At 42.0% G+C, this 12,087-nt stretch overlaps 1 protein-coding gene across 12 annotated transcripts in view; it reads left to right on the forward strand.

Annotated features, from left to right (window-relative positions):
- Positions 1–12,087, forward strand: part of DUSP16 (dual specificity phosphatase 16) — a 78,876-nt gene that overhangs the window by 61,533 nt on the left and 5,256 nt on the right. For all 12 annotated transcript variants that reach the window (XM_082750282.1, XM_082750289.1, XM_082750286.1 and 9 more), the window contains 2 exons: positions 6,316–6,475; positions 11,657–11,780. In XM_082750282.1, the coding sequence (XP_082606408.1) occupies positions 6,316–6,475; positions 11,657–11,780 (284 nt within the window). The remainder of the gene's footprint in view (positions 1–6,315; positions 6,476–11,656; positions 11,781–12,087) is intronic.

The raw sequence follows: 12,087 nt of genomic DNA on the forward strand, positions 1-12,087 counted from the left end.
TCCGATGGCTTTACAAAAGAGACATCATTAACCCTATCTTACAGGTGAGGAAACTAAAGCTGAGTGAGGTTAGGTAACCCGCCCAAGATCATGCACGTCATGAATGGTAGCGTGCTAGGTGGTGCTCTGGTGTTTCTGGGCCAGTCCCCATATACTTTTAATTATTCCTGCCACACTGAGTTCATCCATGCCATTAGGAGGGAAGGCCGAGCATACAGGTATGTGTGCTGCCAGAAAGGCAAATTTGGTTAGTGGAAATTTATACAGATTTGCTTCTGATTGATTCACCTTTTTCAGTGTCATAGGAAACAAGATCATCTATCAGCTGAGAATGAGGATTTTTGTTTGAAGAAAAAGGGAAGTGGGATGGTTGGTGTCTAGGAGAGAGGGAAAGTGGAGGGACTAGGGAAATAAAATGACTGCTGAGGAGCACGAGTCAGAAGTGAGACTGAGCGGCCTTGTTGAATGTTTCTCCCTGGCTGCGTTCAGCTGCGTGGCATGGGTGCAGATGCAGACCAGGTGGGGAATGAGGTTTACCCAGGGCTGCAGAATCGCCAAGTGAGTGTGAAGAAGCCAGAGTGGGACAAAGGAGGGTGGAAGCAGGGAAGTGGTTTATAATGACTGGCCACAGAATTTCACTTGGGCAAGGCATGAAGGCAGACATCATGACGATAAAGGACAGAAAGAAAAGAGGTGGGATCAGCAGCGGGTGGATCCTGGGGAATTGAAGGATTCCAAGAGTAGTGGTGTAAGAGACAGCAAGCCGGAAGGACAGGAGGAAGAGTCCAAGAGTGGGGTGTGTGAGGTCGAGATTCGGGCGGGCTGGGGGCTGGTTGTTGCTAATGACCAAGACCAAACTGGGTCTCAGTGAGTGGTCAAGGTGAGAAGTTCAAAGAACTGAGAGGCCAAGGTATCAGAAGGATAGTTGAAGGGCAGGAAAGATTATTTTGTCAGTAGAAGGCACGTGTTAGTCGACTTAGCCCAAAGTTGAGCTAAATATTAAACAGCATAACGAGTGCCCACTGGAAGCTTACAGACTGTGATGTTTAATTATGGGACAGAATAATATTCAGTTGTGTATGTTTTATACACATACTAAAAATGGGATGAATTTCATAAATACCTCTTTATAACACAGTAAGAAGTCATTGACGTTCATCTGTGAATAAAAGCAGTTATTATTCTGTAAAACAGCCCATTCTTCATAATTATAGTTCCATCCCGGTTCCACGGACATTGATTAAGATGCCCTCTCAGCCATGTGTATGTACATTTGTAAAAATAATCAGGAGAGCAGGTTACTAGTGTGTATGCTGCCTGTAACTCAGGGCCTCAGAGGTCCAGCGCCATCGCAGCCGAGAGCCCCAGCTGGTGCCACCCTGTGGAGGGCAGAAGGCGCTTGACCTAGGAGCAGCTGCTTCTCCCCCTGGAACCACGCACTCACTGGGAGGCACTGTGTGTGTTCTCGCTCGGACCTGTTTAGGCCAGTGGCCTTGTTATTATTATTGTGCACAGTAATTAAAATATTGCATACACTCATGAAATATGAATGAGGGAAGGAAGAGAGATGTTTTTCTATGACCTAAGGTAAATGTTTTGGGAAGATTCAGGAAAAACAGATTGCTTTATATTTTTTCTGTCTAAACTAGGGCAGAAGGCAACTGTAAAATACCCAGGGGTCATACTCCAGCATTCTGTACTGATGTTGTTCTATAAGTTTTTGCTCTTCTTCAAAGAAATGGAAACTCTAAGTAGTAGATGCATTTGGTTGTGATTTGCTTAAGAACGCCAATCAGCTAACTCCTACCAAAAAACAAGCAAATGAACAAAAACATGATTTGCACCAGAAATTCGTGAATTCATGTATTTATTTTAAATGAAAATGAAATGTTTCAAGTGTAATGTATAATTTTTAATGATTTCTTTTAACTTTTTCACTGATGTATACCTGCCAATCCAGATTATGTATTGTATTTAATTTAGCAGCCAAATCATATTTAAATTTTACATGGTAACATTTTAGGATTTTTTTGTTTGCCTCTTTGATTTTAAAATTGGCCATGTTTAATTTATCAAGTCCTATCTTATAACTGATAATTGATTTAAGTTTTTTTTTTTGCAGTAAAATGCTTATAAATCGTTACATTTATCATTGAGATCATTTCCTTTTTTCTCATTTCATGTTTATTTTAACATTACTGAGTTTTAATACATTAATGTCTGATTCCCCTTTCCCTCTTTTGCCAGTTGCTTAAAGTAAAACTGCTGGGGCACTGAACAGGCCCAGAAGAGCATGAGACTCTTGATCTCAGGGTCATGAGTTCAAGCCCCACATTGGATATAGACATTACTGCCCCCCACCCAAAACCTTTAAAAATAAAAAAGCATTACTTAAATGCATCTATTATGGTATATTGTTTTGTAAGTGAAAAATACTTTTTTGAACTACAACAGCTTTGTGAGCTTGGATTATCTAAGGGTGTCCTTCTCATGTGCCTGCTGTGTCCAGAGTCAAGGGGTTGCTGCGCTGGGGGTGTGGCAGCTGTGAGCTGCCAGGCACACCGGCAGCTCGTCCTCACTGTGCAGCAGTGGACGCTGGTGTCAACGTGACCCCAGAGGCCAGCACCATGATGCCTGGGGCTGCAGCGGCCAGGACAGTAAGGGAAAGCAGAGGGTGACAGAAACACCTCTTCATGTGCCCGGAGTCGCTCGGAAAGCCTTCTCACAGAAGCTCACAGCCAGAGTGGTGCCCTTTAACTTTCTAATTTATTAGTGATAGTTGAAAAGAGCCTAAAGAATGAAGTTAAACTTAACATTGCTTCATTTAGTTCAAGAGAACGTGTGTATGTAGGCTAGTTACCTTGCTGCTCCATCCAATTTGCATGAGAGCATGGCGACTCAGGATGGATTCTGAAGACAGATGTACTCGGATATGAATCTTGACTCTAGATCACTTGCTATCTGTGTGACTTGGCAAACATGCAGCCTCAGTTTCCCCATTTTTAAAATGAGGATAATAATAGTACCCACGGCAGAGGGTGGTTGTGAGGATTAAGTGAGACCATCTATGTATTTGTTAAGTTTTTAATTCCAGCATCCTTAACATGCAGCATTCTGTTAAACTTCCAGCTGTGTGCTGTAGTGACTCAGCACTTCCCTTTGTCACCGGGCTCCTCACGACCAGTGCACTCCTTCATCCCCCTCACCTGTTTCCCTCATCCCCCACTCACTCCCCTCTGGTAACCACAAGGTGTGCTCTGGAGTTAAGAGTTTGTTTCTTGCTTTGTCTCTTTTTCTTCCCTTGTTTTGTAGATTCCACATAGAAGTTGAAATCATATGGCATTTATCTTTCTCTGACTTATATCATTTAGCGTTATGTGCTAAGCTAGCTCCATCCATGTCATTGCAAATGGCAAGATTTCATTCTTTTTTATGGCCAAATAGTATTTGTATGTGTGTGTATGTGTGTGTGAGACACATCTTCTTTATCCTTTCATCTATCCCTGGACACTTGGGCTACTTCCATAATTTGGCTATTGTAAATACTGCTGCTATAACATAGGATGCATGTATGCCTTTGAATCAGTGTTCTTGTATTATTTGGGTAAATACCCAGTAATGCAATTACTGGATCATAGTTCTAGTTTTAACTTCATGAGGAGACTCTATACTGTTTTCCAGAATGGCTGTCCCAGTTAGCATTCTCACGAGCAGTGTCGAGGGCTCCCCCTTCTCCACATCCTCAAGAGATTGTCTATTTAAATATTCAGCACAGTACTTGGAAATAGTAGGGATTCATTAACTGTTAAATACTATTCTGGTAGATATTTTATTAATATGTATTATATACCATAATATATTAATAAGCCTCTAGCAAAGGTTCTCAACAATATTTTTTGATTGAATTTAGGTTCAGTGGCCATTTCTATAAACTGAAGGTTATGAAGCTACTTGTCAAAAGCATACATTGTTATACTCTTTCTATGGGGGAAATCAAATTTGACAGTCACTATAGATTTGTAACATGTTTTGTCCATAGGGAGAATTGCCTGTTATCTTCTGAAACTTCTAGGTCTTCATTACTGAATTGGGTAGAAAGTGACGTTACTATATCCTTTCACTTTTAATAAGTCTGTAGTCCTGTTGATGGATAGGAGAAGGACCTATAAAATGATTCATTTAAGGACCATTGGCAAGAAAGGCTTGAAAGGCTCCTTAACTCCAGAGGGACCCATTGCCATTTTACATGGGAGATACTGCAGTTGATCAAGTGGCAGTAATCTCAGCATGGAAAAACAAATGTGACCTTTGCTACATGTACGAAAGTTGAAAAGTTGTAGTAAACACCATTAAGATCTTCACAACCTGATTGTGAACCTACCAGAAGCACATGAAAGCAGGGTCAGTCGGTCACTCCAGGAAACTCACCTGGTTCCCAAATCTGTTTCTTGACATTATCGTCTCACAGTTGAGAGAGGGCTTACATGGCTTGGATTTATTGAGTCTACCTTTGTGTAAATATACTTATTGTGCCTTATGTGGTAAATGAAGAGGTTTAGGGAATTGGCATATTTCAGGAGAGAAAATAGGAAGAAAATGACCAACTGTCTTTCAGGTAGTTGGAAAACATTTGTAGAGGAGGTACCATTCCAAGGAATGACCAGAGTTGCTTAAAAGAGAATTATTTCAGGCTTAGAACATTTTGAACTATAGGAAGGGGGGTTGTGGGGGCTTGCCTGGAAAATAGTGGACAGGGTGTTGGTTGAGCAAACATGTATTGAGTACTGCTGTGTACCTGGTGCTAAAGGTAGGAAAACAAGTGCGAGTCAGTCCCAGATCTCACTACCTCACTCCTTGCTAGGAGCAGCATTAGCTAGGAGCAGCATTAGCTGCTCAGAACAGCAGTGCACTCTGAACAAAGTGCTTTGGAAGAGAGTGCAGTGGTGAGTTATGCGTCAGTGGAAGGAGTGCACAATAAGGTTAACTTCATCAAAGCCAGAAAAGTGGATGAGAGTGACCAGGAAGAGGAACAGGGCCTCCAAAACACAGGAGTGGCATGAACGGCAGCATGGAAGGGTGGGTGCACATGTGACATTGGGGGATTGGACAGGAGCAGGCAGTGACATAGTGACACTGAAGTGTGGGCAAAGCACTTAGCCCATGTTTGATTATAAGAAAGATTACTCTGGTTTTTGCTCATGGTTTAGAGATGAAACATCACAAACTTCCAAGAGCTCCCTGGTGGCTCATTTGTTGTTGGGGCTGCCCGCTGGCCAAGGAGCAGCAGGGAACAGAGAGGAGAGGACAGATGGGAGGTGGATACCAAAAGGATCTGGCGACCATCTGGATAGGGGTCATGAAGGAAAACAGATGACTTGATCATCTGGATGTCTGGCTCAGGTGTCTGGGTAGATGGTATTTTCTAGCTCAGGTGTCTGGGTAGATGGTATTACCATAAACCAACTTATGGTGACAAAGAGGAAACGGGACTTTAGGGCCCAGAGAGATAATGTGTTGAGTTTCTGACATTTTGAGTTTGAAGGGCCTGAGGAACATGCAAACAGAGACACCCAGGAGGTAGTTGGAAGGACGGGTTGGAAATTAAAGAGAATGTATATTTAAAAGTCATCAACATGTAGAGCTGATAATTAAAGCAATGGCAATAGATTCAGTCTTTAAAGAGAATATTCAGAGCGACAAGACTGCCTAGGACTTCATCTTTGAGAACAACCAGCATGTTCCCTTTGGGAAGAAAATGTTCTTGTTGTATATACCTATACTCTGTAAAGTCATAGTAAACTGTCCTGGTTTTATTTTGTATTCTTCCACTTCTTTCTCAGTAATGAAAAGAGGTGATTATATTAATGATGTGTGATCTTCAAGCATACTATTTTATTTTAAAGATTTACTTATTTGAGAGAGAGAGATGGAGTGCATGTGCACACAAGAGAATTGGGGGACAGGCAGAGGGAGAGTATCTCAAGCAGACTCCCTGATGATTGTGGACCCCGACACCGGGCTCAGTCTCATGACCCACAAGATCATCACTTCAGCTGAAACCAGATGTCAGATGCTCAATCTCTAAGCCAGCCAGGCATCCCTTTAAACATGCTATTTTAAACAGCCTTTCTTTGCCCTTAAAAACAATTCTGCTTTAAACTAAAGTCACTAAATGTCACTGTGCTAGGTTTTTGGATTTCACTGGTTGAATTAACGCTGATTTCAAGGAAACCAGTAATTCCTGTCATTACTTCACTCTTCCAAAATGATTGCCGCTGGTGTGTTCATCTCTTTAATTGCTCTCTCCCTCCACAGGAGCTGATGCAACAGAATGGCATTAGTTATGTGTTAAATGCCAGCAATACCTGTCCTAAGCCCGACTTTATCCCTGAGTCTCATTTCCTGCGAGTGCCTGTGAATGACAGCTTTTGTGAGAAAATTTTGCCATGGTTGGACAAATCAGTAGATTTCATTGGTAAGTAGCTCCGGTAGTATTATAAGTCCACTGGGTTATGTAGAGTCTCATATACAGGTATACCCCTTCCTTCCCTTTTCTGTCTTTAGAGGAAAGGAGCCTATTTCAGAGATTCTGTAAGTCTAGGAACAGCACATGTTGCTGCTTATCTTACTCAGTGGCCAAGGTGACATGTGTGCCATGCTGTTGCTGAGGGACTGCCTTGTGATATTCTGGCTTCCTGAACACCACGAGGTTAATCCTGATGAGATCTGTGATTATGTTGGCAAGTATTTGAAAATTAGTTAAACTTATGGGATTAAACTTCAGACATTTTTTCAGATCCCATAAATGACTCTTGGAAGCTTTGGTGGCGTTCCTTAAACTGGTTTCACCTCGCTGCTATGTTCTCCCCAGAGAAAGTCAAATCCTGTGAAAACAAATCCCATCTTTATGTCACGGAGACTTGTAAGCCTCAGTCCAAGTGCCAATAATTTCAAGTAGTAGGGGATCTAAAAAAAACTCCCTGATCCCTCCTGTGCTGTATTCTGCTTGCGGGCCTGTCAGTCCTGGTGCTTGGTGACGTTTTGGTGCCTCACGATCAGGTCTGGTCTGGGAAACTGGTGATGTGTATTTGAAATGCAGTTTTAGTGACAAGTGGCTGAATGGGGGAGATCCACTGTTTGCTCTCAACCAGCACGAGGAGCCCCTTTGCTCCTGATGTTCCATGTGAGAAGTTCGTGATGTTTTCTTCCTCTAGTCACATAAGCTTGAGCACTCTGAATTAAATACTCTGAATTTGTTACTGTAATTAAGAAAAGAACTGGTTCCTTTAAAAATCTGAAATTATGTACATTAAGCCCTTCAACTATACCTTTCATCTGAGAGAGGAATTTCTAGATAATGCTTTTGGAACTTTGAGTAATTCCAAAACAGTTCTTCCCCCCACCCCGCCTTCAAGATTCCAGATTGCCAAGTTTTCATCTTTAACTAGGATGCAGTCTTTGAAACATCAGAAGATAAATGGCTTAGATAATTCACTTTATAATATTCACAAATAAAACTCCCAAATGAATCACCCCACCGCTGTATTTCTAGGATGTATTCATACATATATCCTTGTTTTTGCTTATTTAGAAGGTAACACTTAATGTTCCTATTGATTGTCATGTCAATCCAGAGGCATTTGGCTCTAATCTCAGCTAAAAGTGCAGTTTCAGGACCTATTTAGAAGAGACCTCATCTCAGTGTTCGAGCTTTGGGAGAGTTAGTAGAAAAGAGAAAGTGAGTAACTTTGCCCTGGCTTGCTTGCTTCTTTCCTGGTAGACCTAAGGGTCATCCTACCACTTAGTTCAGAGAGAAGGAATTTACCATGTTCCAGCTTGGTTAAGCACACCCAGATACGTATTCTAACTTATTAGTAATATCTGAAAATATTTATACTTCCCAGTATTTCACTTGCTCAGCCCTGTTTACTAGGGCCATTGCTCCCCATGCCTCCAGCCCGGTAATTCAGTGTGAACCCTTTGGAGTCCGACGCATGGTCACAGTGGTTGCTGGCCTCCACTGTGCTCTTTGCCGTGGTCAGTCCTGGCAGGTGCACAGTGGGAAAACTGCCCCCTTACCAGGGCTGAGTGACTTACAGGCTTGTGGAGATTTTGTCTATTATTGAGGTAAATTTCAACAAATTTCTGGGTTTGTTGGGAGGACTGAAGTGTTCATGGAGTTTTGTCTTTATTTTTAGTTCTCATGGCAGCAGTGAGCTGGGGTTGCCTGGGACTGTGGGACATTTTTGAGGTGCCCGGTCCCCGCTGGCTGCTCCTCTGGCGCTCTCCCTCCTCACCCTGCCCTCGGCTCCCGCCCTGCATCCTGAGTTTGCATGTGGGCCCTGCAGGGAGGTGACCCAGGGCATGTACTTTGGAGCCAAATTGTATTTGGGTCCTGCCTTCCTTGGTTACTAGTTAAGTGATTGGTGTAAGCTTCTCAGCTTCCTGATCTGGAAATGGAAGGTAGTGTATGTACTTAGAGGGGAGTTGTGACGATTAAAGTAAGTAACAGACGGAGAATACCCTGTCCTCATAACTGGTCTTACTAAATAGCAGTTTTACAAATGATCCTCTGAGTTCTTTCAGTTTTTTTTCTTAGAGCTGTCTTCTGTAAGCGCAGTGGTTGCTTCTTTATTTTTAGCCTTTGTAAGTCTCATCCTCACTGGCTCCCCTTTACCCATTTGTTATTCTCTCTGCCCTTTTTGACCTCGATTTTTATTCCTGAGCTGCTGTAGCGACAGCCTGCTTTTCTTCTTTCCAGTTGTCACCATCTGTGCTTTTTTTTTTTTTTTTTTAACACCATCCGTGCTTTTGCTGCCCCCTGTTCAGCAACCTTCAGTCCGTAGCCTGACATTACCGGCCCTCCAGCCCCTACTCCTCACCTTTGAAACCTTCTTTCTAGCAACCCTCTGCTCTGCCCACCCCGCCCCATGGCGCACGTGCAATGGCCCTGGTGAACTGTTGGCTGAGCGGCCTTTTGGGTCCTCCTGCATGGCCGCCCAGCACACCTTTCCCTTCTCTCTGCCAGCTCCCTGTGTGTGTGCTTTAATACTTTGCTTTAATACTCTCTTTAGGACTCATTTCTGTCAAGAGCTGAACCCCAATCTAGTGTAATATTTTCATTTAGAATTTTTTTTAAGATTTATGTATTTATTAGAGCATGCTCATGCACAGGGTAGGGAGGGGTGCAGCAAAGGGAGAGAGAGAATCCCAAGCAGACTCCCCACTGAGCCCATGGGGCTTGATCCCATGACCCTGAGATGACGACCTGAGCTGAAATCAAAAGTCAGATGCTTAACCGACTGAGCCACATAGGTACCCCTCAGATTTCTAAAATACATCTTCAGAAGTGTCATGATTGTAAAAGCAAAGTATAATGCAGAATATTTGAAAAACAGAGAAAAGGAAACCTATAACCTCAACATCCTAACACATCTGTTATCATCATTTTATTTCCTTCCAACTCTTTCCACATTTTCTATAAAGATTGCTTTTTAAGGTATGTATGAGTCAACTAGCCAGTATTTACTGGGTGCATAATATATGCCCAGTGTGAAGCCCTCTGAAGTAATTAAAAGCAAGATCCTTCTAGGTCCTTATAGTCTTGTTTTGAGATAACTGTTTTAAATAAATTGAGAGAATATTGTCAACATTTTAAAAAGTTTCTGAGGAGCGCTTAGGTGGCTCAGTCATTAAGCATCTGACTCTTGATTTTGGCTCAGGTCATGATCTCCGGGTCATGAGATTGAGCCCCATGTCAGGCTCCATGCTGAGCATGGAGCCTGCTTAAGATTCTGTCTCTCTCCCTCCCCCACCCCTGACCTCCCCTCCAGCTTTCCACCTCCATACCTCCCCACGTGAGTGCACACACACTTTCTAACTAGCTAAATAAATAAAATTTAAAAAATTAAAATCCAGCCTACTTCCAATAAGAATTTAAAGCAGCTTCCAGTATGAGATTAGGATAAAAAAAACACACATTACACACACTACACATTAAAATAGGATCAAAGGGCAAGAACCAAGTAATATGGAGCTAGAAGAGTACAATAAAATCTGAATTACAGTTCCCTTTTGAAATCGAATGAAAGACTCAGCTTTGAGCTTAGCAGCATAGGCAAAAGTGGAACTACTAAGATTAGTACAGGCTGAGGACTGTGTAGTTGAGACAAGGGAGAGAACAGTAGAGGCCAGGAAGGCATGGGACTTGATGTACATGAGTTTATATATTATCATGTTGTATAGTACATATTTCCTTGTCTCAAGAATTTATTTTCATTTGTTACTGTTTCATTATGTTTGATTTCACTATCTAGAGAAAAGCTGATTATTCATATACTATCCAAAAGTCCTATGTGTTTTGTACATCATGAATAATCACAGACATTAGGAGTTTGTAATGTCTATAACAGAAGTGGGGAGACTGGAGAGGCCTTATATTACTATTTAGCTGCCAGAGCAGAGTCCCAGGAGATCTTTGAATTACAAGAATTTTGACATATAAGGTTTGGTAACTTTGGGTGGTGTCAGCCAACACAAGAGCGAAAAGGGGAGAATCGAGCTCCACGGCTGTGGCTCATAGGGAAGCGCACATGTCACTGTTCTGAAGTGAGGCAGTCCTAGTGCTGGCTGACATGTTAGCAGGTTCCAGGCAGCCTGGGCAACTTCACTTACTCCCACAGGTAGCTTCTGAAGCCCCTCAACAGGGAGAGATGGCAGCACTGTTGGGCTGAATGTTCTTGGTTCTAAGTGTCCAAAAGTCCCACCTACCCTGTTGTAGGGAACAGACATGATGCAGTCAGGAACTCCTGGATATCCAGGAAAGGTTCGAGTTCCCTTGGTCCTCGTTAAAGGGAAAACCTGATTCATAGCACACACATGGTTTTCTTCTTAAATTCAGCAAATAAAGTTGAGCCACTTTATGACATACAGAAAAATCTAAACTATAGGGAGATAGGTTCTATGAGTCAGGATTTTAAAAGTACCCTGACCTGGCATCTTCTTGCATTCTGATGTGATATGGTGATAGTCCTCTCCCTCCCCACCCTCCTGATTTTTAAAATTAGTAATGTATGTCACATATGTTTGAAATGAGAAAATATTTTTTAAAATTTCATACCTCTTATATGTAGCAAAACATTATACCGAAATACAATGTTATATGTCAGTTATATCTCAAAACTGAAAATCCAGTCTCAAAACTGTAAAAAAAAAAAAGTGTAGTATCTCTTACCTAACTAGAAAGAAGTTGGAGTGTCAGACAACATGGGTAAAGTTGTTTTCTTTATGCTTCTCTGCATTCTGAAATTTTCCACACTAAAGAAGTAGAATCATGTCATCATAATGTAGGATGTATAGCCAGGGAAAGTTATTAAAATAAAAATAATGTAAAAAACCCATTGGGAAAGGTACCGAGTAAGAGAAGAGCTTGAGTTAGGGGACTCAGTGCTTACTAACACATCTGGCCCTTTGCTGTCCTGTATGTAAATGATGAAGTGATCTTCCTTTTATCTCCCTAAGAAATTACTGAAAGGAACAATATGTAAGTAGATGAGATTTACTCGGAGTTATTAGATGAAAGGAAGTAACTGGCAGCAAGATCTCACTGTTGACCATCATTGTTCTTAGTGACCCTTTTTAAATTTGACTCCTGCAGAGAAAGCCAAGGCCTCCAACGGGCGCGTCCTGGTGCACTGCTTAGCCGGCATCTCCCGCTCAGCCACCATTGCCATCGCCTACATCATGAAGAGGATGGACATGTCCTTAGATGAAGCTTACAGGTGAGGGCCAGAAAGTGTCTTGTGTGACAGGCTTTTCATTTGACCTGAAGTGTGAAGGGAGAGGAGGGCATGGAACCAAATTAAAGCAAATCAGGATTATTTTAGTTACATGCCGTACAGGTGACTGGATTTTTAAATGGTTTTTCAAAGACCAGAGAAGAATGCACTTGTATAAGTTAGCATGAATTCCACCCAACTCGTGTTGGGTTCATCTTCAGCTACTTTCTAATTTTCAGGAACAATAAATCTAAACAGAACACCATCTTGTTTAGTGAGTTTATATCTTTTCCTAACTGGGGAAGTATAT

This window comes from Mustela nivalis (genome assembly GCF_964662115.1).
Source record: "Mustela nivalis genome assembly, contig: HAP1_SCAFFOLD_919, whole genome shotgun sequence".
Lineage (NCBI taxonomy): Eukaryota > Metazoa > Chordata > Mammalia > Carnivora > Mustelidae > Mustela > Mustela nivalis.